Here is a 27,687-nt window from a genome sequence, read left to right as displayed (position 1 = left end):
CCAAAATTGTAAAACCCAGTACTTCGTATAACCTTATAAAAAGAATAATGAGGCTCACATTCACATCCTATGCTCACAATGTAAATGTACAGCCCAAGTAACAAACCATGATGTTATCTTTATACATTGCAGTACAAATCTATGCAGGAACAGCACACATACTTCAAAAACACCCTATTTCAATGCAAAATGAAGCCAATAACTTACGAGGAAGAAACTCAACTTGCACAGATCACGAAACAAAATTTTCTTCTAGAGTGGTTGCTGCAGATAATCATGTAATTCTGCTAACTCTGCTGCCTGGCTGGCCGGCCAACCAGACTCAAAATAAGTCTATCAGAGGTCTCAGTCCTGCCGGCTTGCTAAGCACAACTCATGTAAGTCATTAAGTATCCACTCCTCACCTGTGTGCCCACCCAATACCAGGACCCTAGTACCGCCAACCACGCAAGTGCTATGACCCCAAGCAAATTTAGGTGGTTGCCCCGGAACGTTGAGAATTCTCCATGATGGTTTCTCTTCCGAAGGATCCAAGAGGAAAAGCTGAGAAGGAGAATGCAGCCCAGCGATTGAACCACCGAAGATAATGATCCTTCCACAAGGCATGCTGACAGCAACGTGATCAAGTCTAGGAGGGGGAACCACAGCACTCTGGCTGCCTATGCTGGTGAACGCATTACACTCCAGTTGCCTCCACTGAGGGTTTTCATCTTCCAAATCAATAGTGTAAGTCTCACCTGATCGTAACCTCAAGTGCCCACTGTTGGCAAGTCCACCAAACATGAGAATCTTGGATCGACCATAAACTGAAAGTGAATGCCCCAACCTAGAGGGAGGAGCCCATGAAGTTGGAATCTCTTTCCATGTTGGGTGGTCTGTTGTGAGATCCAATAAGTATGTGTCACTAAGAAGTACCCCAGCATCTGTGCATCCACCTGACACAACTAATTTAGACCCTTCTACTGTGCAAGAGCTATGCCAGGATCTAGGAAGAGGGGGAGTTCCACCAAAAATTTCTTTCCATGTTGGCTGCTTGGCATCCAAGTCAAGAATGAAAACATCATTGAGCAATCCTTCCCGCCCACAGCCTCCAAAAACTACCAACCAAGAACCATTCAAGCACGAAAGAGTGTGGCCCCAACGCCCTGGTGGTGATGATTTCACACTTACTCGACGCCACTCTGGATCGGCAGCATCAAGATTGAGAACAAATGTGTCATCCATTGGCTGCATATCAACTCCTTCCCCTCCAAACAGTACAAGTCGATTTCCTACAGCACAAGCACTGAAATTGCATCGTGAAGGCTCCACGGCACCTCCAATTGTAAATTTCCTCCAACAAACAGCCTCAAGAGTTGTCAGTTCCCTGGCCAGACGCCCCCACCCTAACTTATTAGTCATCAATTCCAATGTACCGGTGACTTCCCTTCCCCATGCATTTTGACATACCATCTTTCTTACATGCTCATTTTTTGTTAGTTGACGGATTCTTCTGCAGACAGAACCAATGGATGCCACATCCCTGGGAGTCAAGCGTGATAAGATGTTGTGAGCCAAGACTTCATCGGAGAGCTGAAGAATCCCACATATTTCTTGATACTGGGTGAAAGGTGTTTGTCCACTCATGAGAGAATATTTACCAGATTCATTATACCGCTGATTGCATGTCTCTTTATAAACTGGATATGATACACTGCTCAGATCTATTTTTGCTTCGGAAAATACTTGAATGCCTATGATGTGTGTAACAGTTCCATTATCATCATGTATAGGTTTCAGTCTTAGCCTATTCACCAAGGGAGTTCCATCCTTCCTGAAATTAAGAAGCTCGCCTTGGAACTCAACTCCTTCCTCGAGACACCTTCTAATCTCAGAAACAACAACAGGATCTACCAGAGGATGCCGTCTTTGAGCATGAGGGTCCCTATACTGTAGGAATCGACTGAAACAAAACATTTTGTTTAATTGACCAAGACAAATTCTGAAATAGTTTATCAGCAAAATAGATTATCGTATGACAGATATGCAAATGAATGCATACACGGATATTCGTTACATGAATCAGCTCAACAAACTTTTAAAAAAAATTGTAAACAACATTGAATTAATCCATAGAATCCTACGGAATCATTCCTCGAAAAATACAAAATCAGCACTATTTTGGATATAAGGTTCAAAGTTCTCCAGTTGACTATCATGACATCACAAACACTAGAAAGCAAAATTTGAATCAAATGTTTCCATCATAGATGACAATTTAAAGTTGCAGCCTCGCAGGAAAGTTTTGTATTGTCATGCTCAACCTAACTCAAAGAATTAGATCAAAAGGAACACATACAGTTCTCCTTAAAGTTCAAAATCTAGCAGGGGATTTTGCTGAAGAGTGCGGAATGACCGATACCTTCAGCAAAAAAAAAAATCACCTCATCCAGAACAAATTCTAAAGGTTGATTTTGAAGCAACATTTCATCATTTTTGAGCGAGACGTCCATTTTGTTCTACATTTGTAATTACATATAAAATCCAAATCTACTCTCTTGCATATTTCCACAAATTCTCTTTAAAACCCTTAAAAAACAACTCTCTTGCATCATTTTCCCAAACACAGAAAACAAGCAAAACAGGAAAAAGAAATTAGAAAAAAATGACTACCAGTTCCGACCGAGGACCTCGTGGGCGCAATAGCCGGTGAAGGTCTCGAAGACTTTGTTGACATAAATGATAGGATTATCGGGCTCCAGAGCATCTGAGACCACAAACGATGCGGGTTTCATTGGGTAAACTACCATACCTAGCTTCAACGCCAGCTCGCTCTCCTCCTCCTCCTCCTCTTCTTCTTCTTCTTCTTCTTCTTCTTGAGGTTCCTCGTATCTGCTACATTTCAGTCTCTTTGCGAAGTTTTGAATTTCCTCCGCTTCTTCTTCTTCTTCGTATTTATTTGGCATGGCCATGCTTCAAGCTCTGCTCTTTCTTTCTCTGCCTCTCTCTCTTGCTCCAAAGGATGGATGGTGTTGTTGGCTGTTGGTGTGCATCTACTCAAAATATCTCATTTTATTTTAATTTATAGCTTTAATTTGGAATTCATCTGACAAAAATGCTCTGTTTCAGATCCTTATTTGCAAGAATGCCACCAAGATATTTATGACCCATGTGCAAATAGTAAACCAAAGACTAAGCCGACCACATGGGGAGTGGCAGTGCCGGTAGTTTAAGAAAGATTGGAGGGTTGAAGTAATAACAATAGTCCACGTAGGTGGAATAGGCAATACGTGTCTAGCTGATATTTTCTAGGAAAATATCTCGGCCAAACTTGGCCGCCCTATAGCTTCCACGTCATGCGTTTGTTGTAGAAGATATTTTTGTTGCGTTAGGTTTTGCGTAAGCGATTTGGCGGTGCTCGTGCCAATATCATATACATGGACCCTACAATTAGACCCTAAGCATGCTTAAAAGAGTTACAAATTTAAATTCCATTGTCAAATTGTAAATATCTGTATGAATTTCAAATTCTTAATCTGCATTAACCTTTCATCCATTACAGTAATTTAAGAAATTTGAGCTCATAATATTTTATAATAAAACAAAAATTAATAAGGATAGCGATATAAAATGCTGTAAATTATTAAACATTTTTCAACTTCGTACATGATTTGTTTGACATTTACAAAACTATATTATAATGGCCGCCCTACGTTTGTGGTATAAACACGAAATAGTGCATTGTTAGGCCTTCTATTAAAATTAGATCTCTTACAGACAATTTAAAATAAGGTTTACTTTGAGATTTAATGGTGAAAATTTAAACGGCTGATATGTCCATGTATGCATGGTGAATTTTGTACTGATGTAACTTCTAAGCAGCTCCTAGCAACTCTTTGACAAAACCTTGTTCTAACTAATCTAGTATGTAGCCAACGGGATCTCGCCTAGTGAAAAAGGCCATTGACGACTTACAGACTAGAAGTCTCAGGTTCGAACCTCCATGACATCATAATTGTGTGTGTGTGTGTGAAATCTTTATTTCCTATAATTTAGACTATCGCTTGTGTTAAAATAATAATAATAATAATAATCTAGTATGTGATGTGTCATGCAACCCCTTGCTTATGTGCCCTCTTACATGGGGCATGGCACTTGACTTTCAGTTCAGTTGAAGGAGGTGTTTGCTTGTATTTGATTAATTTGTTTGTAGATTTACAGGCACATCTGAATGTTATGTGCATTGTGTCTTATCAGACATGAATTGAGTATATATTTTGCAGCAGAGAGAAAGAGAGAGGGATTTCTGCATAATTATCGAATTCACATTTAATTTAGTAAAATTGGGCAAATCAAAGTAAAATAAAATCATTCATCTCTCTCTTTCTCTCTCTCTACTATATATACATTTGTAAATTGGGTGGTAGAGTAGTGCTCTTAAACGCTTCCCATGTTAGGCCCTTCTGCAAGTATTCTATATTGGAAGGGTCAAAAGGCCCTTTAACCCTGTCTATAGACTTTATCACTGCTCTTGCAGGAAGAATGCTCTTTGATGGGTCCGGTGAAGTCCTATAGCTCAAGCATGAAGAGAATCCCTGAAATAATTATCAGGTAAATGTCATCATAACTATTCATAAGCAATGTTTAGGCGGGCGGCAGACAAATGTTGCTACCTATCTCCTAGAGAAGTAATCGGGGCCAAAGTGATTTGCTTTCTTAGTAAGTGTGCTTAAAAATATAGGCAAAGTTTTAGACAAATGCTGTTACCAATCTACTTTTGAATATAGTGCCACCAAAACAAACCAAATATTGACCGCCATCCGCCACCACTAAAAAATAAAAAAAATTGAAAATAATTAGAAGCACACCTTGAAGATAAGCACTTGCACATCTTGGTCATCCACCACTGCATGCACAATAAGTGCTTCCCCTCTCACACTCTGACTGTATAATTCCAACACTGCTATCTCCTTGTGATGCCCGTACTCTTCCTCCTCCTCATCCTCACCATCATCATCATATCTGACGGCTCTCCGCCTGGCAGCGCAGCAAATGCTCAAGGCCCTACTTGGTCTCAAGATATGCAAAGCGTCAGCTGAGGCAGAGCACGTTCTGAAATATCCGCTAGCTGCTGCAGATTTGGAGGAGGTGGGCTTTGGAGAAAATGGTAATTTGGGTGAGGAGGAGATGAGCATAACCCATCTTCCCGATTGGAAGTGCTTCAACATCATAATTATTGGATTTGGGAAATTGATGAGTACACAACTTTGATCCTTGAATGAAGATAAGGGTCGGTCCCAGTCTCGCGGTTGGGTGCAATTTAATATCAAAGACAATCTGAAAGCCCATCTAAAAGATACGAAAATACAGAGGCCCAAGTCACTGTGGACCACTAAGTGTGGGCCAAGACCCCAACCACATTTGGTAAACTTACCCATCACATCACTGGATCAGCAAATCTTACTATATTTCCTCTTTTATTTTTCTTGCCCTCTACGCGTACGCGTCGGCTTTCTTTTCAACGGTTGAATCAAAATCTTAACAAAAAGGAAAGAAATGATTTCAGATTTTTCATTCCTTTTTTATTTCCTTTGATTGTGTTATTTTGAATATTGATCAACAATATTTTGACGTCTTAATTATGGTTAATTTTTATGAATCAAGGCTTATTACTCGTGTGTACATAAAAAATTATTGCATGTGCAAGTAAAAGTTTGTCCGGTTGGTCGAATAATATCGTGGTAATTTTGTTTAAAAAAATCATATCGAAGAAAAATAAAAAGGCATTTTCTTTGTGTAACACGGGTTAAATATGAATTCAACAAAAAATTGTTTATTATTTATGTGTTTTTACAGAAATTTATTGTTGACCAGAAAAGATGGACAATTTATGTTAATTCATATTAACTGTTAAATAATTTTTTGGGGGCCAATTCACATACATTGTCATTGAGCGCAAACCGGCTGTGACTGGGACAGAGCCGAGCGTCTTCACGGCCGCAAAGACGCACGCGACGCGAACGTAGCACTGCGAGCTGGGCCCCACAGGCCCACACACACTCCATCTCTGACTCTCATTAACTGCCCCCAACTTCAATTATTTCTCTTTTATTAAAAACAATCATTCAAAGAAACAAAATAAAAACGTTTTTTTCTTTTCTTTTCTTTTCCTAGCGTTATCTTCTTCACCCCCAATTGGTATAAACCCACCCTACTCCCCCTTTGCTTGTCTCTGACAGTAAACAATCATAATTCAAACACCATTTGGTCCAATTCTCTTTCTTTGATCGTTCCCCTGAACCCTAACTCCGAACTCTAAGGTTTCCCCTCACGGATCTCGTTCCAATTGATTCCACTTTCACTCTTTGCAGCCATTTGAAATGGGAAATTTCAGTCCATTAGGGTTTGATCATTAGTGTGTGTGTCTGTTTATACTTGTGGTGGAGGTGGTGGTTATGGCTGCTTTGCAGAGAGTGGCGCAGTCAAGCGTGAGCACTACTGCGAGTAGCTACGGTTCGTGTAAAGGTGGTGCTGCTTCGTCCTTTTCTGCAGCCAACGAAATGGCGGTCTCCGATCGGTTTCCGGCGGGCTTAAGGGTTCTGGTGGTCGACGATGACACCACTTGCCTGAGGATTCTTGAGGTGTTGCTTGGCCGGTGTGCCTACCAAGGTATGTCGTTGATCTTTTTCTTTCTCAATGACGGGTTATACTTTCGTTCCCTGTTGGGTTTCCTTCCAAGTGTGGTTAGGTGCTATGAGTTGATTTTCTTATGATTGTGAATGGGTGGTGGTGCTACTGATTCTTGCTTGTTTACTTTGCAGTTTGGTCATTTTTGTAATACTAGTTTGTAGTTTGTGAAAAAAACTGCATGGCGTTTTTGTTAAACCTAGTATTTTTCTGGTCTGGTTCAGAGAGTAGAAAAAACAAAATTTTCCTGAGATATAATATATTTCTTATCTCATATATTAATGTTTCTTGCAGTTACCGCTTGCTCCCAGGCTACTGTTGCTTTGAATCTTCTACGAGAGAGGAAAGGCTGTTTTGATGTGGTACTGAGTGATGTTCATATGCCTGATATGGATGGATTTAAACTCCTGGAACATGTTGGGCTGGAAATGGACCTTCCTGTTATCAGTGAGTATAGGAATTATATATATTAAGAAATTTGGTCATCGAATTACGCTTATTTGTATTAACCTGCCGCTGTATTAACAGTGATGTCTGCTGATGGGAGAACAAGTGCTGTTATGCAAGGAATTAGACATGGGGCCTGCGATTATTTAATTAAGCCTATACATGAGGCAGAACTCAAGAATATTTGGCAGCATGTTGTTAGGAAAAAATGGAACGGAAATAAAGAACTTGATCATTCTGGGAGTTTGGAAGATAATGATCGGAATAAACGAGGAAACAGTGATGTTGAATACACATCTTCTGCTAATGAAGGAACAGAAGTAATATTGAAAGGTCCGAAGAAGAGGAGCAATGCTAAAGAAGATGATGATGGTGATATGGAAAACGATGATCCGTCTACCTCGAAGAAACCTCGTGTAGTGTGGTCAGTTGAACTCCATCAGCAGTTTGTCAGTGCTGTGAACCAACTTGGTCTTGATAGTATGATCTTTAACTTTTTACCTTGTATTTTGGTTTTATTACAATCACACACACACACACACACACACACATATATAGGATGAGGTGCTATAGTTCAGTAAATGTTATTCTTTATAGCATATGATGTGTTATGGCGTAAACGTTGTGTCACCGAAAACATCTTATATGTGGACCATTTGGGATTTCTTTGGTTTGTGCATGTTTGAAAATAAGTAAGTTCACCAACTTAATATCTGAGGAATCTGGGAAGTGGGGCCGTCCAGTGGAGACAGATGATTTTCAAGTACAAGTTACATATAACTAACCATAAGTCATTTGACTCCAAAGTGATAATTCTTGGTGTAATTTGGATTTCAGTGAAATTTTACCTCCACCCTGCAAGCATATGAACGAGATTTATTTACATGATACTTTTCTTTTAAACGAAGAGAAAAATTTATGTCTAAGAGTGTAGCCTTATAGTATTATCTCAGAAATCATAATGTGAATGCTCAATCCTTCTTTCCATTACCATTGATCATAATTTTTTTTCCTATGTCAGAGGCTGTACCAAAGAGAATTCTTGAATTGATGAATGTACCTGGTTTAAGTAGAGAAAACGTTGCAAGTCATCTACAGGTCTTGTTCTTCCCTCATATTAATCTCATAGCTTTGATTGCTTTGGTGTTTTTGTCATTGTCATTGAAAGACACATAAAAGAATTGGAGGAATTAGATATATGCAATTATTAATATCATAACTGAAAGAAACTGAGTACGATTATGCATTACACGTATTTCAAAATCATCAGTTTATCTATTTTAGAAACCCAGTGTGAATTATGAGAACAACAATGCTAGTTATTTGATTTATTCTCCACAGGCACATGAGAACATCCAATCCATTGAATACTATCATATTTCATAGGGAAAGAAGTAGTAAGTTCACCATAATCCAAATAAGAATCTTTATTTCTTATTCTCTGACTATCAGTAATTTTGCATACAAGAATCTGACTCTGACTCTGATTCTAAGATGTGAATTCATATTTGAGAGTTTTATTCTAGCTTTTCTGTTTCATATCTCCTTTGCGGGATGATCATCTCTTTCTGAAAAGAAAAAAAAAACCATGTGAAATTTTATTTTATCTTGCATTTACCTTTAGACTTGCTCTTTTATACACACAGAATTTACTCGAATGCTTTATTGGTTTTCCTACCAAAATTTAAATGAATAAGTGAATGTGCAGAAATTCAGATTATATTTGAAGAGATTAGCGCAACAACAAAGTGGGATTTCAAATGGTTTTTGTGGGCCTGTGGAATCAAATGGGAAACTGGGTTCGCTTAGTAGATTTGACATCCAAGCTTTGGCTGCCTCTGGCCAAATTCCTCCGCAAACACTAGCCGTCCTGCAAGCTGAGCTTTTAGGTCAACCTGCAGGGAACCTTGTGCCAGCAATGGATCAGCCTGCTATTCTACATGCATCTCTACAGGGACCCAAGCGTGCTCCTGTTGAACATGGTGTGCCATTTATGCAGCCTTTGATAAAATGCCAATCGAATGTTTCCAAACATTTTCCACAATCCATCATACCTGCTGAGGATGTATCTTCAGGGTTTGGATCTTGGCGGTCTAATAGTCTTAGTACCGTGGCACCGAGTAACAATCTCGGAGGGTTGGGTACTCACAATAGTAGCATGCTGATGGACATTATGCAGCAGGAACAAAGACAACATAAGAAAACGCAGCAGCAATCTGTGCTAACTGAATCTAGCCGTTTGATTAATGTGCAGCCGTCTTGCCTTGTGGTCCCCTCTCAGTCATCAACTAGTTTCCAGGCTGGAAATAGTCCTGCTTCTGTCAATCAGAGTTGCAGTTTTAACAGGTCTACTGTTATTGATTACAGTATTCTCTCGGCTCAATCTAATAATTCCTCATTGAATATTGGACATATACCAACTGGAAATCTTAAAACTCCCAGCATTCTTGATGGGTACTCAGCCCCTGGTTCTGTTCCTTCCACATCTTGCTCAGTTAATGCTGACAATAACACCAGCCACCAGAACTCAGCTGTGCCATTTTGTGATTCTAGACAATTGCCTGGGGTTTTGCATGACATGTCAAACATCCAGGGTTTATATGTTGATAAATCAGGGGAAATGCTTGACCAGGGACCCCTTAGGAATCTTGGATTTGTTGGTAAAGAGACTGGCATTCCAAGTCAATTTGCAGTGGATGATTTTGAATCACAAGCGAGTAACTTGAACCATGGAAAGATCTATGTGGAGAACAATGGTAACCCAGTCAAGGAGGAGCCAAGTATGAATTTTGTGGATAATGCCAAAGTAGGCATCCCAATATTACAAGAATTTTCTTGTAGTGATTTCATGAGTGTGTTCACTGAATAGGTAACTTCTATCTTGGTATTATTCTATTTTCTTTTCTGCTCTGTCTTAGCACGTGCGTAAGAGTGTGTGCGTGTGTTTCTAGCTACCAACAGTTCTTTTCTTGGTGATTCTATTGAATGAGAATACACACATGGACTGAATTGTGTCAAAAAGATTTGTGCTTTTGCTTGTTGATATTGTTAGCAATGCTAACAGATTTTGTTGGTTCATTATCTAATTCTAATTCTCATTTTTATTTGCGCAGGCTTTTGTTGTGTGGTTAGCGGAAGTCTCTTGATTCCATGGCGCGTACAGATTATTTAATGTCATCAAATGTTCAGTAGAGATGGCAGTTGAGGTTGTGTATTATATCTATGATAGATCTAATTTCTGTGCCTGCACCAGAGTTGGGTGTAGAGCGGCCGTCCGTACCTGAGACTAAAAAACTGAGGACAAATCTCATTTGTGGGGGGTGGAGGTTCACTTTCATGGTAGGATAGTATTATTGGTCTTTAGGGGAATAAATTGTGTCAGTGTCCAATATGATCATGGTATCTTGCCAACATAATTGTGTAGTTATTTGGATGTAGTGATGTTGGATTTGACGCGTTAGTTTATCACCCTTTAAATCAAGAAGTTGTAGCATATATTTATATGAGTAATGCTATAATCCTAGTTTTTAGATTTTACCTTTTGTTTTAGTTTTCACTTTTTGTACTAGAGTATAGAGGAAAAACAGGGAGAATGGAAGCGATAATGAGAGTGGAGATGAGATTGAGAGAAAAGATGAGAGGGGAAGATGTGAGGGATGAGTAACAAAAGAGAAAACAAAAACCAAAAACTGAAATCTATTTGAAATTATTTTCATTTTCAAGTTTCTGGTTTCAGTTTTGTTACTCCTCCTTTCCCTTCTCATCCTCTTCTTAATCTACTCATTAATCTCATTTTCACTCTCATTTTTCTATGTACTCTAGCACAAAAAATGAAAATGAAAAACTAAAGTTAAAATAGTTATCACTCAACCCTAAATACCCACCACCTTCTCTACAGAGGAGGGTGCGAGACTTGCCAAAGGAGGAGGAGCAAGTGGCGGCTGAAAGCCTTGACATCGTCGATCAGATTTGGCCGAATAGAGAGGAGGGGAGTAGAGAGAGAGGAAGGCTTCAAGGGCGGAACCACACCAAGGGCTACAGTGGGCTGTAGCCCAGTGTGGTTTTTTAAGAAAAAAAATATATAACTTATATATTTAACTTATTTTCAATATTAGCTTAATCAGTGGCGCTGCACAGATTACCTTATTTCCATTTTCAACATTTAAGTAAATGTCTTTGTCATTTTACTTTTATTTATTTTTTATATTACTCCATTTACTTAAGTTTACAATGTAAATAAGGAAGTACCCCCCATTTGGATTCAAATAAAAATACTAGAAAACCAAATTCTCACCAAATCAAAATATGAAAAATCGGTTTTAGTGCCAAATACGATTTAGGCTAAAAATGATGGCTCATTAAGTCAATATATATTTCATACTAAAATCCCATAAAATCAAGTTTTCTTATTTGATGTGTGAGGAATAAAAGCCGCCAAAAATTATCTTGAGAAAATGATTATTTTGAAAACCCATTTTTCATACTTAATCAATATTTTTACATAAAATAACTTTTCATCTATAATATGAATGCATGAAAGAACTTAAGGTCAATCTAGGTAAAAAATCTTAGATGTTCAATCCACTATAGTGTTAAATCCTATTTGGTTTATGTTAAAACTTATTGAAAATTAGTCTATGGAGCTATGAACTAGCTTGGTTTATATGATTTAATGTTTACTTTTATTTCTAGAAAGACTATAGAAATTGTAAGTACCAAAAAAAAAAATCACTAAATTTTAAAGCTAATAACTTTAGCTAGCCCATCCGTTGAAAAATTCATGGTTCCGCCCTTGGAAGGCTTGTGCAATCGGTTTGGTGGGTGGGGTGGGGTTGCTTGGGAAATGTATTGGGATAGGATGGGAGTGGTCTGTTGGGTTGGTTGGTATGGGAGTTTGAAAAGAAAAATTACTGATTATCGTTGGTCACCAAACCCACACCAAATCTCTGCAATAACGGAGGATGGGGATGGGTAAATTTAATGGAGGAAGAAGTTAGTGCTGGAGACGAAGTCCATGAACGATGTTAGGTATTTTTATATAATTTTTTAAAACTTTTTTATTTAATAATTATTAAAAAGAGAAATAAATAAAAATTAAATCTGCATGACTACATTACCTGCCATATAAGTTGGGAAGCTAATGTGGCAATCTTGTTTTTTAAGTAGCATTATTGTATTTATATATTGATATTGGCTAATCATGAAGTTGTAATGTAATTTGGTTCAATTTCACTAGATTTGAGGTAAGAGTTTGTTGGGCAATAGCCCCTTATGAGTACTTGTGCAGTAATTCAACAAAAGGAGAAATAAGCTACTGTTTCTGATAATCTGAAACTGGATATTCCATTCGAATCATGTGGCGTGTACATATGAAAATGGAAGTTTAGAATATCGCGTTTATTTAAATTTAAAAAAAAAAGAAAAAAAAAAGGAAGTTTGGTAGTCAATTTATGATGTCACTGTCTTTATATGTATAGTTCCTTTCTATACAAAAAATTTCAAGAATCCAAAACATCTATTTTTCACATCTTCATTCAGAAATCTTCCTTACAGAGAGAGAGAGAGAGAGAGAGAGAGAGAGAGAGAGAGAGAGTTACATCCTTATAGGCCTCACTATGCATTATATTACAATAATCTAAACTGTCTAGTTTTTAGATATTGACTAAAAGATCATCTCTGCAAAAAAATTCACTAGAATATGAAATCATTTAATTACTCAATTAGATGGTTGTTATTATGATCTTTTCTTGAAGCACTGTGTTCGTATATTTTGTTGGTCAAGAGTAGATGCCTTAATAATTTTCAATTTGTATGATTTTTAACAAGAATTATCTATGAATGAAAATTTAAAAAATATACGGTTTAGATTGTTTAAATTTTTTTGTAAAAAACCCTAAAATGTATCCCTAAAATAATTTTTTTTAAAGAATCGCACAATAGAAAATGAATATATATCCGTATGCATTATTGCTAGTTAACGAGTATTTAACTAGTACCATACTCTTGGTGTGTACCGGCAAGACACCTAAACAAGGGCCATTCTTCATTCATAATACAATGCAGGTTGTTTGCAGCGTGTTGCTTGATTTTTTATTATGTTGTATGCGCAAAGCATGAGGATTTAGATTAGCTAATGAATATAATTATGGCATGTTTAGTAATCCGTAAGTAAATTAAGAGAAATTGAATTGATGAAGAGTTGGACTGAGGAGAATTAGATTTTGTATTTCTATTGAAGTTGTTTACTAAATCATATGAATTGAGGAGGAGTTGGAGTAAGGAGAGTTAGATCTTGATTCATATTGAAGTTGTTTACTAAAACTATATAGAATTGAGATAAGAATGATATTAGTTACTAAAATGTTCTCGTTGTTAGGTTAAAGTAGATTACAATTTTAAAAATGTAAAATTATGTGAGAATTTAATGGATAAAAAAAGATAAATTCTTAATGGATTAGTTATCCAGTAATTAGAATACCACATCTCACCCAATAATTGAATTCCTCCAACTTAATTTTTTGTGGGCACCACTTACTTTTTAATTCTTTGATGTGAAGTAAATGCAAGAATATTCCATAGGTAGAATTCAATTCTTAATTGGCTTTCATAGGTAGAATTCAATTCTCAATTGGCTTTTTATTACCAATGGTTCATGAGGTTTGCAAAATTATCGCCTTTCGTCCTTAACTTTTTTTCGTGACACTAATGGTCCTTAAAGTTACCATATGCACATCAAAATGGTCATTCCATTAGCTTCCGTCAAATTTTCTGTTAAAATGTTGACGTGACACATATATGAAACCACCCATCCAATAGAATAGAGCCATGTGGCTTTAAATAAAAGGTATAATATTATATTAAAAAGAAAATTAAACTTTTTTTGAAAATAAATATTAACACTTTGAAAAACGAAAAAAATAATCAAATGACCTGCTAGTTCTACCACCAGCCACCTCCCATGATCCCTCCCAGCCAACCCCCATCCTACCTTCCTCCGACTGACAGCCTTCCGATCCAGCGCAAACCCACCGCCACCGCCGCTCTCCTCTCCAACACAACCAAACTCCACCTCGCCCAGATTACCACGAGTTGAGTCGCTCGAGTTGCCGCTTTCATTTTTAACTTACCCAACTTCAGCAGAGATTAAAATGGGCAGCAAATATTACCAAAAAGAAAGACAAGAAAAAAGGGCAGCAACATCACCTTTCAAGATGCCAAGATAGACAATTCAAAATGCAAATTTCAAAACAAATGTCCAGTATTATCAAACCAATTAGCTAGAATTTGAAATTTTATTCAAATTAAAAGGCTCGAATTCAAATTTCAGATACATATCAAGACACCCATGGATCTGGTGAAGGGGGAGATCCAGTGTTGGGATGTGTCGGATAGGAGAGAGAGAGGGGCTGGGGCTGTGCTTTTTCGAGGGAAGAGAGAGAGGAGAGGGGTTTGAGACAAAGAGCACACCCAACCCAGATGTAAGACAGAGAGAAAGAGAAGGGTGCCGAAAGGGATGGGTGTGGGATGTCAGGGCTTAGAGGATGGGGGTGGCGCTGGCCTTTGTGATTACTTAGTTTTTTTTCCCTTCTTCAATTCTCTGGCTGGTCGTTCGTGTTAATTTTTTTTTCCTCTCTCTCTCTCTCTCAAATCTGTGCGATTTGGGGAGTTCAATTTTTTTTTCGTTCTTTTAATATTATTTTATTAAAATTTGTTTTATGTTTTAGTTTTTAAATACTTTTAAATATTTTATTAATATATTATTGGATGTGTGGCCCCCTATATATGCCACATCAACATTTCAACAGAAAGATTCAAGGAAGCTAATGGAAGGGACTATTTTGATGTGCATAGTAAAACATTAAGTACCATTAGTGTCACAAAAAAAAAGTTAATGACGAAAGGCGATAATTTGGTAAACCTCAAGGACCATTTGTGATAAAAAAACCTTCTTAATTATTAAACACACAATTATATCCAAATCAATCATATTCTTAGAGCAACTCCATCCATTTGCCTTTAGGCATGGCAATGGGGGAGCTAGGACAGCCACTATTCACGTGAATAGTGGTCGCCCTTGCAAATAGTATTTTGTGTTTCAATCCACTGCCATGGCTAAAGGCAATTACTATTTATTTTTTTTGTTTTTTTCACAATTTTTTTTACCTCAATAATTAATTTGGATAATATTTTCGGATAAAATTTTCGGGTTCCTACATGTCAAGACTATTCATAATCGGATAAAATTTCTGGATAAGATTTTTGGGTTTAAATTTCGGATGAATTTCAAATTTCCAGATAATATCTTCCATGGTGCTCCACGCCCCTCCGGTTTCAATAGAAGAAGCTATAAAAATAAGAAATAAAAATACAAAGTTGAGTAAAGAGTGAATAATAGTAGAAGTAGAATAAAAAGTATGAGGATTGGTATTGAAAGTGAAGGGTATTGATAGGTATTTATAGAAGAAAAAAAAAATCAGAATTCTTTTGTATTTAAAAAAAAAATTCAATTTTTTTTCTTCATAATTTTATTGCCAAAAAAATGTCAGTTGGATTGGATTCGAGAAGTAGATCGGAGGAACCAGCGCGCCAACGGTAAAAAAATTTAAACCAGTCGCGACTTGCCATGTCGCGCATGACGTCACAACACGCTTGGCTCGACCTTGGGCTAAAGCGGCCTTCGTGGCGGGACCCGTCTGAATTTCCGAAACCCGAGACGAACCTGTGGAATTCCCAATATCATCCCGATGTCGGGCCCACTGCAAACTTTAACTTCTTTCTCTTAAAAGAGTAAGGACACGAGACTTTTGCGAAATTTGCAGTCTCCTAAATTGAACATTTCCCCAAATTTCAACCTGCAGAAAATTCACATTTTAATATCCCAACCGACAGCATGCACAAGATAACAACATGCAATTCAACTAATTGGCCTCCGGCCTTCAAATACTTCAAAACAAATTACCAACACATTCCTTACGCCAAATAATATAATCAAACGCACCTATGCAAGCCAAAAGTAATTTAAATCATTTAACTTTCCCAACCATTTAGCATACGAGGCTCCAACCTCCTAACACAACTGCATCTCACTTTCACCCAAATTCCGGGACCAACGACAAGGTCTGAACCAAACTCAACAAAGTACATAATTAAATCTAATCTGCTCACTTAGTCCACCGAACAAGCCTCAATTCAACAAAGTTCCCGGACCAACAACGAGGTCCGAACAAATCTCAATATACAAGGCTAAAGTTTAGCTCGCGGCTGCACCTAGTAACTTTAGGCTGCCTACGTACCTTTACTGAGGAATCAAGCCACACGTAGTTCTTTCTCTAAAACTCTTTTTCTTTAAATCACAATTCACCAAAACCTCCCCATACGTCGGAACATCCAAAGTCACGTATGGGGCACATGTTCGCACGCCGGATAAACCTGCGACACGTGGGACCTCATCATCACAATACAATATCACATATCACCCCTCATACGTCGAAACGCACCTGGCCACGTATGGGGTCTATCAACACGCCGGCTACTCCTACGACACGTGCGACCTCAACACAATATCACATATCACCTCTCATACGTCCGGGACGCACCGACCACGTATGAGGTCTGTCAACACGCCGGCTATTCCTACGATATGTGCGACCTCAACACAATATCACATATCACCTCTCATACGTCGGGACGCACTGGCCACGTATGGGGTGCATCAACACGCCGGCTACTCCTACGACACGTGCGACCTCAACACAATATCACATATCACCCTCATACGTCGGGACGCACCCGACCACGTATGAGGTCCAATACGCTGGCTACTCCTACGACACGTGCGACCTCAACACAATATCACATATCATCCCTCATATGTCGGGACGCACCCGGCCACATATGGGGTCTGTCAACACGCCGGCTACTCCTACGACACTTGTGACCTCATCACAATATCACAATACCTTCCCTCATACGACGGGACGCACCCGGTCACGTATGGGGTCTGTTAACACGCCGGCTACTCCTACGACACGTGTGATCTCACAAGCATATCACATAATCCCCTCATAAGTCGGGACGCACCCAGTCAGGTATAGGGTTTGTCAACACGCCGGCTACTCCTACGACACGTGCGATCTCATCACAATATCACAATATCTCCCCTTATACGACGGGACGCACCCGGCCACGTATGGGGTATGTCAACACGCCGGCTACTCCTACGACACGTGTGACCTCACAAGCATATCACATAATCCCCTCATACGTCGGGACGCACTCGGCCACGTATAGGATTTGTCAACATGCCGGCTACTTCTACGACACGTGCGACCTCATCACAATATCATAATATCTCCCCTCATATAACGGGACGCACCCGATCACGTATGAGGTTTGTCAACACGCCAGATACTCCTACGACACGTGTGACCTCACAAGTATAGGGTGGTACTTACACGGGGGGAGAATCACTATCCAAGGAGGTACATAGGGTAGTGCGTATAACACTCCAAACTGACATTCTAAACTCTTTTTATACCATTATACATCCACACAATTAAATATATTAATTTCTAATATTGTAAACACCTTAACAACCATCTAGCATCTGATAATCCCCCGTAACCCACATAACATCAAGACCTGTCACTTCGGTCATTCTAACCCTCAAATAAGGGTAAGATTATCTCGGAAGTCTCACGGTCAACCTAGGGTCAAACGGGCCTGCGGGGCCCACGGCATCCAAATTCTAATCCGAAAGTTCCTATAGGTTTTACAAGGTCTAAGATGCACGTTCTGCAAGTTTGGTCCAGATCGGACGGTCGGATCGCTCACGATCGCACGATCGGACAATTACTATAAACTTAACCATAGGATTGGCATTTTCGGAGTATCCGGGACTCCATTTTACAATCCATCGAATCCTACACGATCCTAGGAGTGCCTAGATCAACATATATTAAATTGGAGTTAATCCAACGGTCCGAACCTATTGAACCCGGATAACCCACAATATGCGTAATCCGTTCGGGGTTCAAACGTCAACCGAATTGGAATCCGAAAGAACCCACGTGCTCATGAAAACCCGGAGATCACATCGGGACCCAAAGCCCTTTTTCTACAGTGCCCACGCGCAGCCACAATCGCCGGCAACGTGTGGGTGTCCAAAGCGATAACCCATCGCAGGAAAAACCGAAAATCAAGGCTCAAGACTTCTACCCTAGGTAAAACACCCTATTTGGAGTCACTTTTGTTCTTAGGCATATCCCAAAAACTGACCGAAAGTGGCCGGAATCTCATCCCAAAATTCAGCCGAAATCCAATTCGAAGATCAGACATCCTACGCTCAAAATCGATGCAATCCTACCCAACTATCAGCTAGATCATGAGGAAGGGATGAATTTCCATACCTTGATCGCCAAAAAGGCAGCCGGATGACAGAGAACAAAGCAAGCGAAGTTTTTGTCAAAACTAAGCTTTTCTCTTGATTTTCCGAAATCTCGACACGGGACTGGGGTAGGAAGAGGACGGCGGTCATTTTGGTACCGCCCCATCAACTTTGGTGGCGGATGAGCGAACGGCCGACCAAAATGTAGCCATTGTGGTGGTATCGCGAACCAGAGAGAGAGAGAGAGAGAGAGAGAGAGATGAGGGCAAATCTGACTTTTTATTATCAAAAATCCCTTTTTCAAATAATTACGATCGTGCCACTGAGTTTCATTCGATCGTAACTCTCTCGTTACAACTCCGATTCGAGCCCACTACGTGTCTACGGACTCATCTCGTCGTGCTCTACGCAACGGTACAGCCGGAATTCCCAAATTCCTTTTGGATAAGAAATGACCAAATTACCCCTATCCCAAGGGTAAATTCATAATTTCACTCAAATTAATTAAATTATGAGATAAATTTGGAGTCGGGGTGTTACACTTTGGGCTAGCCCGATTTCGTGGGACCCACTCCCAGTCAGGGCTTGAGCTCCCAGCTGGAACGACATTTTTTTTTTCTTTTCCCCCCAAGCTTTGGGCTCAGCTGACCGGTGGAACTGCTCTTATTGTTTAAAAATCATTTTGAATAAATTAGATAGGTTAAAATATGAGATATATGAAAGGAAATGACTCGGTTAACACATGACAGTGATAGTCCAACTTTTGGGCTGTGTAAATTACCAAAAATAAATAATTATATATTAATATAAATAAAAGCCTATTTGGAAGTATATGAATCAAATTTGTGGTTCCTGGCCAAAGTCTGTTGCTGTGTATTTGTTTTTGACGTTCTCCCAATTTTCCATGAGAATCAAAAGATCAGAGATGCTTGTATTAGACGAGAGCCACTAACGACGAACCAGTATTGTATTGTCCATGTCATAATTATTGCCGTTCTTACTTCTCCCTTACTAAATTACTAATACTATTCAGCCCCCTGCTCCGCTTTGTCTTAGCTTCTAGAGGAGTACTCAGTAGGAAGTCTGTTTCGTCAACGCAAATCTCCATCAGACTGATACACAAACACAAAGTTCCACCAGGCACCTCCTTCAAAGCCTCTCTCTCTCAAATCAAGTTTGAAGCTTTGATTGATCAAGGTTTTAACCTTTTGAACCTGAGTCAAAGATCCTTTTCAAATGCTCTTACTTGAGTGCAAATCATTTTTTCTTCCTTTTTGAATCTCAGAAACCAAAAAGCTCTCTTACCCAGAAGTCCAAATGGAGAAAAACCAGGAAATTGCACTGACTGAGATGAGGAAATCAGTTCAAAAGCTCGGGACTTCCACAGAGGTAGGAATGTTTTGCCTTTCTCAAACAGTGTAGCATATACATCATTCACTTTTAGTCCTTTATTTCATGGCTTTTTCTTGGCAGAAGTATGAAGACCCGACACTCATGAGGTTCTTGATTGCAAGATCAATGGACCCGGACAAAGCAGCAAAAATGTTTGTTCAGTGGCATAAATGGAGGGCCTCATTTGTTCCAAATGGGTTCATTTCTGATTCCGAAGTAAGTGATGCATTGGAAGACAGAAAGATTTTTTTGCAGGGTTTGTCTAAGGATGGATACCCATTGATGATTGTGAAAGCAAGCAAGCATTTTCCTTCTAAGGATCATCTCCAATTCAAGAGTAACTCGCTATTTCTATAACCTCATTATTTTCTTCTTGATTCAGTGATGCCTTTTGATCTAAAACTGTCCCTTTGTGTACCATCTTTAAAATGCACTACAAGATAAGTTCAAACATAAAAGCTTTACTGAGTTGGAAAAGATGACTTTTGAATGTTGGCTGGGGTCTTTTGTTTTCTCATCGGCTGTAAGTATATACTGTCAAAAGGCAATAATATAGCTCGCCAGAACTGTGGTGAAAGTGGGTTTTGCTCCAGGCAACACTGTTTGTTGGTCACAGTTTTCGAAGTTATAACAGGAAGGGCAGATCTTCGACTTTTTATTTTTATTTTTCTCTTAACATATATCCACTAGGACTTTGTCACCTGGATGGTGGGGACTGATAGGTTTAAACCCCACAACCGCTGCAATTATTTGATTTAGAATACACTACAGTAATAAATATTGTGGACCAGTAGAGAAAGTCAAGCATGAATAATAGAAAGAAAATATTGGATGCAAATCGAAATTTTAACTTTTCTTTTCATGACAAGTCATTGGTGAGTTATTGATTCACTTTTGTTCTTCTCTTGTTGCAGAATTTGTGGTTCATCTGCTTGACAAAACAATTGCAAGGTATCTCTCAATTTAACTAACATTGATGTCTCTTCAAAACATAACTAAAGTAACCTTTTAATGAGGTGCTTGAAAGGCATGATTGATGAAGCAAGAATGCCTGTCATACTCAGGATTATGATTCTTTAGAGCCATTATATGATAGCGATTGTCATAGAAATGTTGTCAATGCTCCTTTTTGTCCCAGTATTGTCTTTTAAAATAGTATACATGTTCCTGCAATGCCAGTGCGGTCAAATTGTTGATAGGAGGATTCGATGTTAGGCGATATGTGAAATTTATGTCAGAAATATTTATAAGTGATCTACTAGATGAGAAAATTTGTTGCTCTAAACCTGAAAATCCATTGACGGATGGAAGCACTGTTAATTTTAATTGATGTATCTTTGTTTTGCTTGTCTAGCTCTTTCAGAGGACGAGAAATTGGAAATGAAAAGTTGATCGGCATTCTTGATTTGCAACAAATTTCATACAAAAATGTTGATGCACGTGGATTAATCACTGGATTTCAATTTCTACAGGTGACTCTAATACTTTTCTTTTCTAGAATTTAGTGTGGGAAAACCTTTTAAGAGGCAGAGAACAAGAATAGTTTAAAAGGAAGTAGTCAGGAAAACATGGTGATGGTTTACTTATATGATTTTTCCTGTCAAACTTGCACAGATATTTAAAGGGTGCTACAGCTGCATGCATAGTGCAGTGTACAATCCTAATAAGTAAACTATACATGTTCAAGCAATTGTATCCAATAACTTCAGAGTTCTTTTGATACATTTTGCGCTTCTCTTTTCCTGCTGCTAAGCTTCTCAATAAACTGATGTAGCTGTCATCTTGCTTCATTATCTTCTTACATAACTGTCGACTATGCATAACCTTAAATGTCCACTTCAAAATTCTGGTGTAAATGTGATTAGAATCCCTCCATGAAGATTAAGACGCTATTTTGGGTAGGGAGACAAACCTGTGTGTGTTGCAAGAATCCCCTGGTCTGCGGAGAGAATTTTTTTGGCTATACAATAAATGTTACTTAATTGCTTAAAATTTGTGCAGTCTTACTACCCTGAGCGGTTAGCAAAGTGCTTCATCTTAAACATGCCATGGTTCTTTGTAAGTGTCTGGAGGATGGTTTCTCGCTTCCTTGATAAGGCAACAGCAGAAAAGGTATTTTTTACTGCCATGGTTCTCCATAATGTTAAAGCATTTGAAGTAGTTATCTAAGTTTGTGATCGTGACTGCAGATTGTAATTGTGAGCAATGAGGATGAAACAAAAAACTTCATAAAGGAAGTTGGTGAAGAAACCTTGCCAGAAGAGTATGGTGGACGAGCAAAGCTTGTACCTCTCCAAGATGTTGTACTGGCACCAATGGAGGATTGACTCTACAAATAAATCGGGCCGCTCTAGCAGTCCTATCTATCTTCGAGGCAGACTCGGAAACCGTTAATCCGTTATACCTGTCGACAAGACAAAGATAACCGGTGGTAGGCAGTTTCAGCCTGGTTCTCCTTGTGACGAGTAGCAATTAGTGGTACATGTATGAGGGGAGGGCTTCCTTCTCATACTCTCATGTTCATGTAATACAACAACGAAAGGTACTCCATGTAAAAGATAATATTTGAGCTTAAATATTTCTTGTTAACCTGTTATGTTTACTTGAAGACTGATGCTTCTGTCCAAAATTCAAAATGAATGAGGACATTGGAGCAATTGAAGTATTTAATGATCATGATACTCTGGGTTCCTAGTCAAACTTTTCTTTCTTTGTTTCTTTGATTTATTTATTTGTTATTTTTTGGCTTTTAACATTGCACCCACTCCACACTTGACAACCAACTCTGACCGGCGCATATACAAGGAAGGAGGACATTCTGTTCAGGCTATGACATTACTGATATTTTTCTCAAAAACAGTCGTCCAATATATAAGCAAGCACACAGGACACAGCTGTGAAATGAAAAAAGATTTGATTTTATTGCTGAAGGGTAACTGACCCAAAAAGAAAAGGAAAAGGAAAAGGAAAAGGCATAAAGAAATCTATTTTTAGCTTGACCGTTAAACTAATTTATTATAGTAAAGAAGTAAACTGAATCCTGTGTGCATATACCACGTGCTGTTTCAACTGCGACAGGACACCGTATATATTAGGAAGAAGGGGTTTAAGTGAACACAACAAAACTCAAAACCCCACTCCGCCGCCACAACTCTCTCCTCTGTTACACAACAAAACTCAAAAATCCTAGTCCGCCGCCACTAGTTGTCTCAAAATGGCCACTTTTACTCACCACCACCACGGTGCCCTTCTCAAGACACCCCTCTCCGGCCGGGCTCGGATCCCCGGATCCAAGGCCAGGCCCGGCCCATTTAGAGTCCGAATGTCTCTGCAAGAGACCGGCCCTTCGTTGGCGGTGGTCGGCGTCACCGGCGCGGTGGGTCAGGAGTTCCTGTCGGTCCTCCAAGACCGTGACTTCCCTTTCCGTTCAATCAAGATGCTCGCATCCAAGCGCTCCGCGGGTCAGAATTTGAACTTCCTGGGTCAAAACTACGTCGTTGAGGAGCTCACCCGTGACAGCTTTGACGACGTCGACATCGCCCTCTTCAGCGCCGGTGGGTCAATAAGTAAAGAGTTTGGTCCCCTTGCCGTAGAGCGTGGCACCATTGTCGTTGATAATAGCTCCGCTTTTCGTATGCAAGAAGGCGTGCCGCTTGTGGTCCCTGAAGTCAATCCGGAGGCTATGGAGGGAATTAAGGTTGGGAGGGGAAAGGGCGCGCTCATTGCGAACCCTAATTGCTCCACCATTATTTGTTTAATGGCTGCTACCCCTCTTCATCGCCATTCTAAGGTTGGCAATTGTTTGGCTTTTTGTGATTTTGGTACTTGTTTTGGAATGGGTTTTTTCTTGGATTTGGTTTTGTAGCTTTTAATTGGTTGCTTTGTCATTGTACTTGGATTTTGTTGAACTTTTTGTTGGAGCTACAATGTTGGTTGCTTTGGTGTTAAATTAGAATTTTGGAATGTGACTTCTGTGTTGGGATTTTGTGCAAATACTGGTGTTACATTGGGTTATGGATGGTTTTGCAGGTATTACGTATGGTGGTTAGTACGTATCAGGCTGCTAGTGGTGCTGGTGCTGCTGCCATGAGAGAACTTGAGCAGCAAACTCATGAGGTTTCTTTTACTTGTTCTCTTTCGTTGTCTTGGTTGCCTTTTTTATATTGGATTTTATCCTTGAAGTAATGCAATTTAATTTCTGTATTAAGGTCCTGGAAGGGAAGCCGCCAACTTGTAAGATATTTCAGCGGCAGGTCTGTCTATTTGTTGCGAATTTTTCAAGCTTGTTGTGGAAATTTAAATTTGTTTTCCATGAAGCACCACTGAACAACCCATTTGCCTTCACTTTTTGCAGTATGCTTTTAATTTGTTTTCACACAATTCGGCAGTTCTTCCAAATGGATATAATGAAGAGGAAATGAAATTAGTCAAGGAGACACGAAAAATATGGGTTAGTTTCTTTAGTAGTTTTCTTATCAGTCAGAGCAATTTGATTGGAAGTCAGCTTGTAAGTATGAAGATGTTAATGTTATAGGGATATATAAGATGTATTCTTTGTTCATTGCTTCAGAATGACACCGATGTCAAGGTAACTGCCACATGTGTACGAGTTCCTGTCATGCGGGCACATGCTGAGAGTATAAATCTTCAATTTGAGAACCCCCTTGATGAGGTAATACTACAATGCTGTCATATTATGTAGCTTTAAGTCAATGGTGAAATTTCCCTTTTCTCAATAGTTCTTGTTTTGGTGGAGGCATTGATGATTTTTCACTTTGTACATCCTGAGTTTTTCATTTGCATGGCGATTCTTTTATATTTCCTGGGATTTTAGACGATTCTTTTATCCTATTTATAATGGTTCGATCAGGTGAACTTATTTGACTCTGCTTTCATTCTCTCTCCAACTTCTTCCCTGCACATAAGTACTCTGGTGTAGCATTTGGTTTCGCTCGACTTCTGTACTTACCTATCTACATAGAAAAACATTGTTGAAGGTGTAAAATGCATATGTGACATTTATCCCTGTGTAGTGGTCATATGTGCATGCCTTTTGGAACTCGGGGCCAGGCCTCATTGAGATAAAGTGATTTTTGCTGAATTCTCTAATGGTCGAGTGATTCTTTGGCAAGTTCTCCTTTGAATTTTAAATTTATTCTCTGTCCAGGACACCGCGAGGGATATTCTGAAGAAAGCTCCTGGGTTGGTGATTATTGATGACCGGACATCTAATAACTTCCCTACACCATTGGAGGTGTCAAACAAAGATGATGTTGCAGTAGGCAGAATCCGTCGCGATGTATCCCAAGAGGGGAACTATGGGTAAGACTACTGGTACAGATTTTTCTTTCTAACTGTATATTTTAACAAGCCACTAATGGCATTCTTTAAGCAGGTTGGACATCTTTGTCTGTGGTGATCAAATACGCAAGGGAGCTGCACTTAATGCTGTTCAGATTGCTGAGATGTTGCTATAGTTGAACTTTAATTCCAACCGTGAAACAGGTTTCACAGTATAAATCTATTTGCGAGAAGAGATGAAGTGATTTGAGTTGATTATACTTTAATCTGCAGATGTGGACACGAGATGAGCTCCAGCAAATTCAAGCTGTTTTTGTAGAATAAGATATTAGGCTTATTAGTAATTATTCTAATTTTTATAAAACAATGTCATTCTCAAGTGTTAGCATAATATCCTTCCATTTTGAGGGGAGTTTTGTTATAATAATCTTGTATTTAAAGATAACAAATTGTATGTGTGCTGTTCCAAATGTTGTATGCCAAAAGAATTTCACTCTCTTGCTTTCTTGAAGTACACAAACTAGTGTAGATTTAATTAGCAAGGGAAGTTTTCAGGTTTTTGGAATTCAATTGGCTTCTGATAGGCTGCAGATATAAACGCCTTAAATCACCAGCTTAGTTGATCATGAATAATTTAGATAAAGAAGTTTATGACATGAGAAGCTCACTCATATGAAAGCACTTGCTAGGTGGTTAACAATTTGTTAAATATTCATATGGATTAATTGTCCAAATTTCGCAATCAACCCATTTAACAGTTTTCTTCCCAAATGCTGCATGAAAAAAAAGAGGCCTACTAACTAGGATGGTGAGTAGTGGATGGCTCCATATAACTCCTTTTGGAGCAAGTTCCATCTTTCCAAAAAGTACCCTAAAATAATCTAGTCTATTAGTGCTTTTAGACAAAGCACTTATTCTAATTCATCCTCACTCAGTCTCAAGTATATGCTCTCTCCTTCTCTGGTCCAAAACCTTGCTCAGCAAGGGGCAAAGTTCCCCAGCCCATTTCCCATGTGAGATTCTAGAACATTCTTTGCCAAACTTCTCATAAGGACTAGCACATCATGATTGGTTCAAAACTTCAAGAAGGTTATTGGCAAATATTATACTTTAATTTAAGAACAAAAATTGCCAATGCAATTTTAAAACAGTCCCAACTAGGATGGTGAGTGGTGGATCATGGATGGCTCCATCTAACCCCTTTCCGAGCAAGTTCTATATTTCAAAAACTACTCCATATACTCTTTTCTATTGATACATTACTGTTTCTAACCTTGCTCATCAAGGGGTAAGGACAAGTATTCCTAATCACGGAGAGTATAGGTGCCCACTGCCAATTGGCAATGTGAGATTGTAGAATATTCTTAGCAAAGACTTCTCCCAAGGACTAAGACCTTATGTCTGGTCCGGTAAAAAACTTCCAGAAGGTTCTTGGCCAAATGTTCAATTTCATTTTAACTAGCAGCTTGATTCACCATCCTTAAGCTAAATTAAGTGTTACCACCACAACACAAATTTGATTTATGAACTTCTAAGTACACTTAATCTCAAAAGTTTCTTTAATGCAAACGTTGTACACATATATGAACAACATTATTGACTATCTTATAAAGCTAAAACTTACACGAAACATGATGTATCTTATATGTCTCTCCTCACGTGATGTCACACTACAAGAGAGACAAACATTTAAGTCATAAAAATGAAATAAAATTCAAATCAGTAGTGAAAAAAATATTTGTCAATATTGTGTAGCATTAGTTGTCTATCATGATATTGCCACGTGTCAAAATACAAAAGTATTTTTAATGCAAATAAATGTACAAACATATATGAACGACATTATTGACTATCTTATGAGGGTAAGACTTATACAAAGCGGGGTGTATCCCATATGTCTCTCCTCATGTGATGTCACGTTACAAGAGAGGCAAACAATTACGTCATACAGATGAAATAAAAGTCAAATGAGTAGTGAAAAAAAAATAAAAAATTGTTAATACTGTGTAGCACTACTTGTCTATCGCTATGTTGCCACGTGTCACAATACAATTTGATACCTTCCCCTTTTTGAAAAAAGTGGCTCCGCGCCACGCAATCTTCGCCATTAGAGCATCCACAGTGGGGGGGTGTATGTTAAATATACACCCCAAGTCACCGGAATTGTCTCTAATGGAGAGATGTAAATGGATGTAAATATACATCACCATCATGGGAATGTAAAATAAAATGTATATTTACATATATTTTTACATCTCTTGCAGGCAGAACCCACCCGAGAAAAGAGAAGAAAAATGAAAAAGTCAACATAAAAGGCTGGGACCCACGGCTACACCCTGAATTTACACCTCCCATTGGAGCAAAACATATTTACACCCCGGAGGTGTAAAGGGATGTAAAGTGGCTTTACACCCCCGAATTTACATCCCCCCACTGTGGATGCTCTTAGGATGTTATGTCATTGCTGCGAAGCAGGGATCGCGGCAGTCGTTATT

General features: G+C 38.8%; 5 protein-coding genes across 6 annotated transcripts; 3 read left to right on the top strand and 2 right to left on the bottom strand.

The window, feature by feature from the left end:
- Window positions 1-6: 6 nt before the first annotated feature.
- On the bottom strand, window positions 7-3,049 carry FKF1 (flavin-binding, kelch repeat, f box 1). The gene is made up of 2 exons (XM_008222688.2): window positions 2,653-3,049; window positions 7-1,942 (listed from the first exon to the last, which is right to left on the bottom strand). The coding sequence occupies exons 1-2, from the start codon at window positions 2,949-2,951 to the stop codon at window positions 346-348; spliced, it is 1,896 nt and encodes a 631-aa protein (XP_008220910.2). The 5' UTR covers window positions 2,952-3,049; the 3' UTR covers window positions 7-345.
- Window positions 3,050-4,282: 1,233 nt separating this feature from the next.
- LOC103320950 (uncharacterized) lies at window positions 4,283-5,271 on the bottom strand. The gene is made up of 2 exons (XM_008222689.3): window positions 4,848-5,271; window positions 4,283-4,574 (listed from the first exon to the last, which is right to left on the bottom strand). Exons 1-2 carry the CDS (start codon window positions 5,208-5,210, stop codon window positions 4,377-4,379), a joined length of 561 nt encoding a protein of 186 aa, XP_008220911.2. The 5' UTR covers window positions 5,211-5,271; the 3' UTR covers window positions 4,283-4,376.
- Window positions 5,272-6,091: 820 nt separating this feature from the next.
- RR14 (response regulator 14) lies at window positions 6,092-10,650 on the top strand. The gene is made up of 6 exons (XM_008222690.2): window positions 6,092-6,648; window positions 6,961-7,113; window positions 7,195-7,593; window positions 8,135-8,211; window positions 8,822-9,982; window positions 10,227-10,650. The coding sequence occupies exons 1-5, from the start codon at window positions 6,435-6,437 to the stop codon at window positions 9,980-9,982; spliced, it is 2,004 nt and encodes a 667-aa protein (XP_008220912.2). The 5' UTR covers window positions 6,092-6,434; the 3' UTR covers window positions 10,227-10,650.
- An 8,910-nt stretch (window positions 10,651-19,560) lies between these two features.
- On the top strand, window positions 19,561-22,591 carry LOC103320953 (Sec14p-like phosphatidylinositol transfer family protein). Of its 2 annotated transcripts, none has more exons than XM_008222692.3 (7): window positions 19,561-19,696; window positions 19,785-19,888; window positions 19,973-20,228; window positions 20,806-20,842; window positions 21,246-21,363; window positions 21,893-22,003; window positions 22,081-22,591. In XM_008222692.3, the coding sequence occupies exons 2-7, from the start codon at window positions 19,817-19,819 to the stop codon at window positions 22,216-22,218; spliced, it is 732 nt and encodes a 243-aa protein (XP_008220914.2). In that variant the 5' UTR covers window positions 19,561-19,696; window positions 19,785-19,816; the 3' UTR covers window positions 22,219-22,591. The 2 variants fall into 2 exon arrangements, with proteins under 2 accessions (XP_008220914.2, XP_088902424.1); XM_089046298.1 differs by having other exon boundaries at window positions 19,562-19,696; window positions 19,976-20,228.
- Window positions 22,592-22,935: 344 nt separating this feature from the next.
- On the top strand, window positions 22,936-25,689 carry LOC103320954 (semialdehyde dehydrogenase family protein). Its single transcript, XM_008222695.3, has 7 exons — window positions 22,936-23,681; window positions 23,921-24,007; window positions 24,100-24,144; window positions 24,246-24,341; window positions 24,462-24,563; window positions 25,059-25,213; window positions 25,287-25,689. The coding sequence occupies exons 1-7, from the start codon at window positions 23,106-23,108 to the stop codon at window positions 25,366-25,368; spliced, it is 1,143 nt and encodes a 380-aa protein (XP_008220917.2). The 5' UTR covers window positions 22,936-23,105; the 3' UTR covers window positions 25,369-25,689.
- Window positions 25,690-27,687: the final 1,998 nt, after the last annotated feature.

The sequence above is a fragment of the Prunus mume genome, linkage group LG2 (genome assembly GCF_029339155.1).
Source record: "Prunus mume cultivar Tortuosa linkage group LG2, ASM2933915v1, whole genome shotgun sequence".
NCBI classification, from domain to species: domain Eukaryota; kingdom Viridiplantae; phylum Streptophyta; class Magnoliopsida; order Rosales; family Rosaceae; genus Prunus; species Prunus mume.
Note: the sequence above shows the minus strand (reverse complement) of the source record. Positions and strands in the feature narration are given on the sequence as shown.

Bases quoted from the DNA above. Each gene is read 5' to 3' on its own strand.
- RR14 (XM_008222690.2), top strand. From the start codon at position 6,435: ATGGCTGCTTTGCAGAGAGTGGCGCAGTCAAGCGTGAGCACTACTGCG. The intron at 7,114-7,194 runs GTGAGTATAGGA...CTGTATTAACAG, and splicing joins AATGGACCTTCCTGTTATCA to TGATGTCTGCTGATGGGAGA. The intron at 7,594-8,134 runs GTATGATCTTTA...TTCCTATGTCAG, and splicing joins GAACCAACTTGGTCTTGATA to AGGCTGTACCAAAGAGAATT.
- LOC103320954 (XM_008222695.3), top strand. From the start codon at position 23,106: ATGGCCACTTTTACTCACCACCACCACGGTGCCCTTCTCAAGACACCC. The intron at 23,682-23,920 runs GTTGGCAATTGT...ATGGTTTTGCAG, and splicing joins CTCTTCATCGCCATTCTAAG to GTATTACGTATGGTGGTTAG. The intron at 24,564-25,058 runs GTAATACTACAA...TTCTCTGTCCAG, and splicing joins TTGAGAACCCCCTTGATGAG to GACACCGCGAGGGATATTCT.
- LOC103320953 (XM_008222692.3), top strand. From the start codon at position 19,817: ATGGAGAAAAACCAGGAAATTGCACTGACTGAGATGAGGAAATCAGTT. The intron at 20,229-20,805 runs GTAACTCGCTAT...CTCTTGTTGCAG, and splicing joins GGATCATCTCCAATTCAAGA to AATTTGTGGTTCATCTGCTT. The intron at 21,364-21,892 runs GTGACTCTAATA...AAATTTGTGCAG, and splicing joins CTGGATTTCAATTTCTACAG to TCTTACTACCCTGAGCGGTT.
- LOC103320950 (XM_008222689.3), bottom strand. From the start codon at position 5,210: ATGATGTTGAAGCACTTCCAATCGGGAAGATGGGTTATGCTCATCTCC. The intron at 4,575-4,847 runs GTGTGCTTCTAA...TAATTATTTCAG, and splicing joins TGCAAGTGCTTATCTTCAAG to GGATTCTCTTCATGCTTGAG.
- FKF1 (XM_008222688.2), bottom strand. From the start codon at position 2,951: ATGGCCATGCCAAATAAATACGAAGAAGAAGAAGAAGCGGAGGAAATT. The intron at 1,943-2,652 runs GTAGTCATTTTT...GTTTTGTTTCAG, and splicing joins GAGGTCCTCGGTCGGAACTG to TCGATTCCTACAGTATAGGG.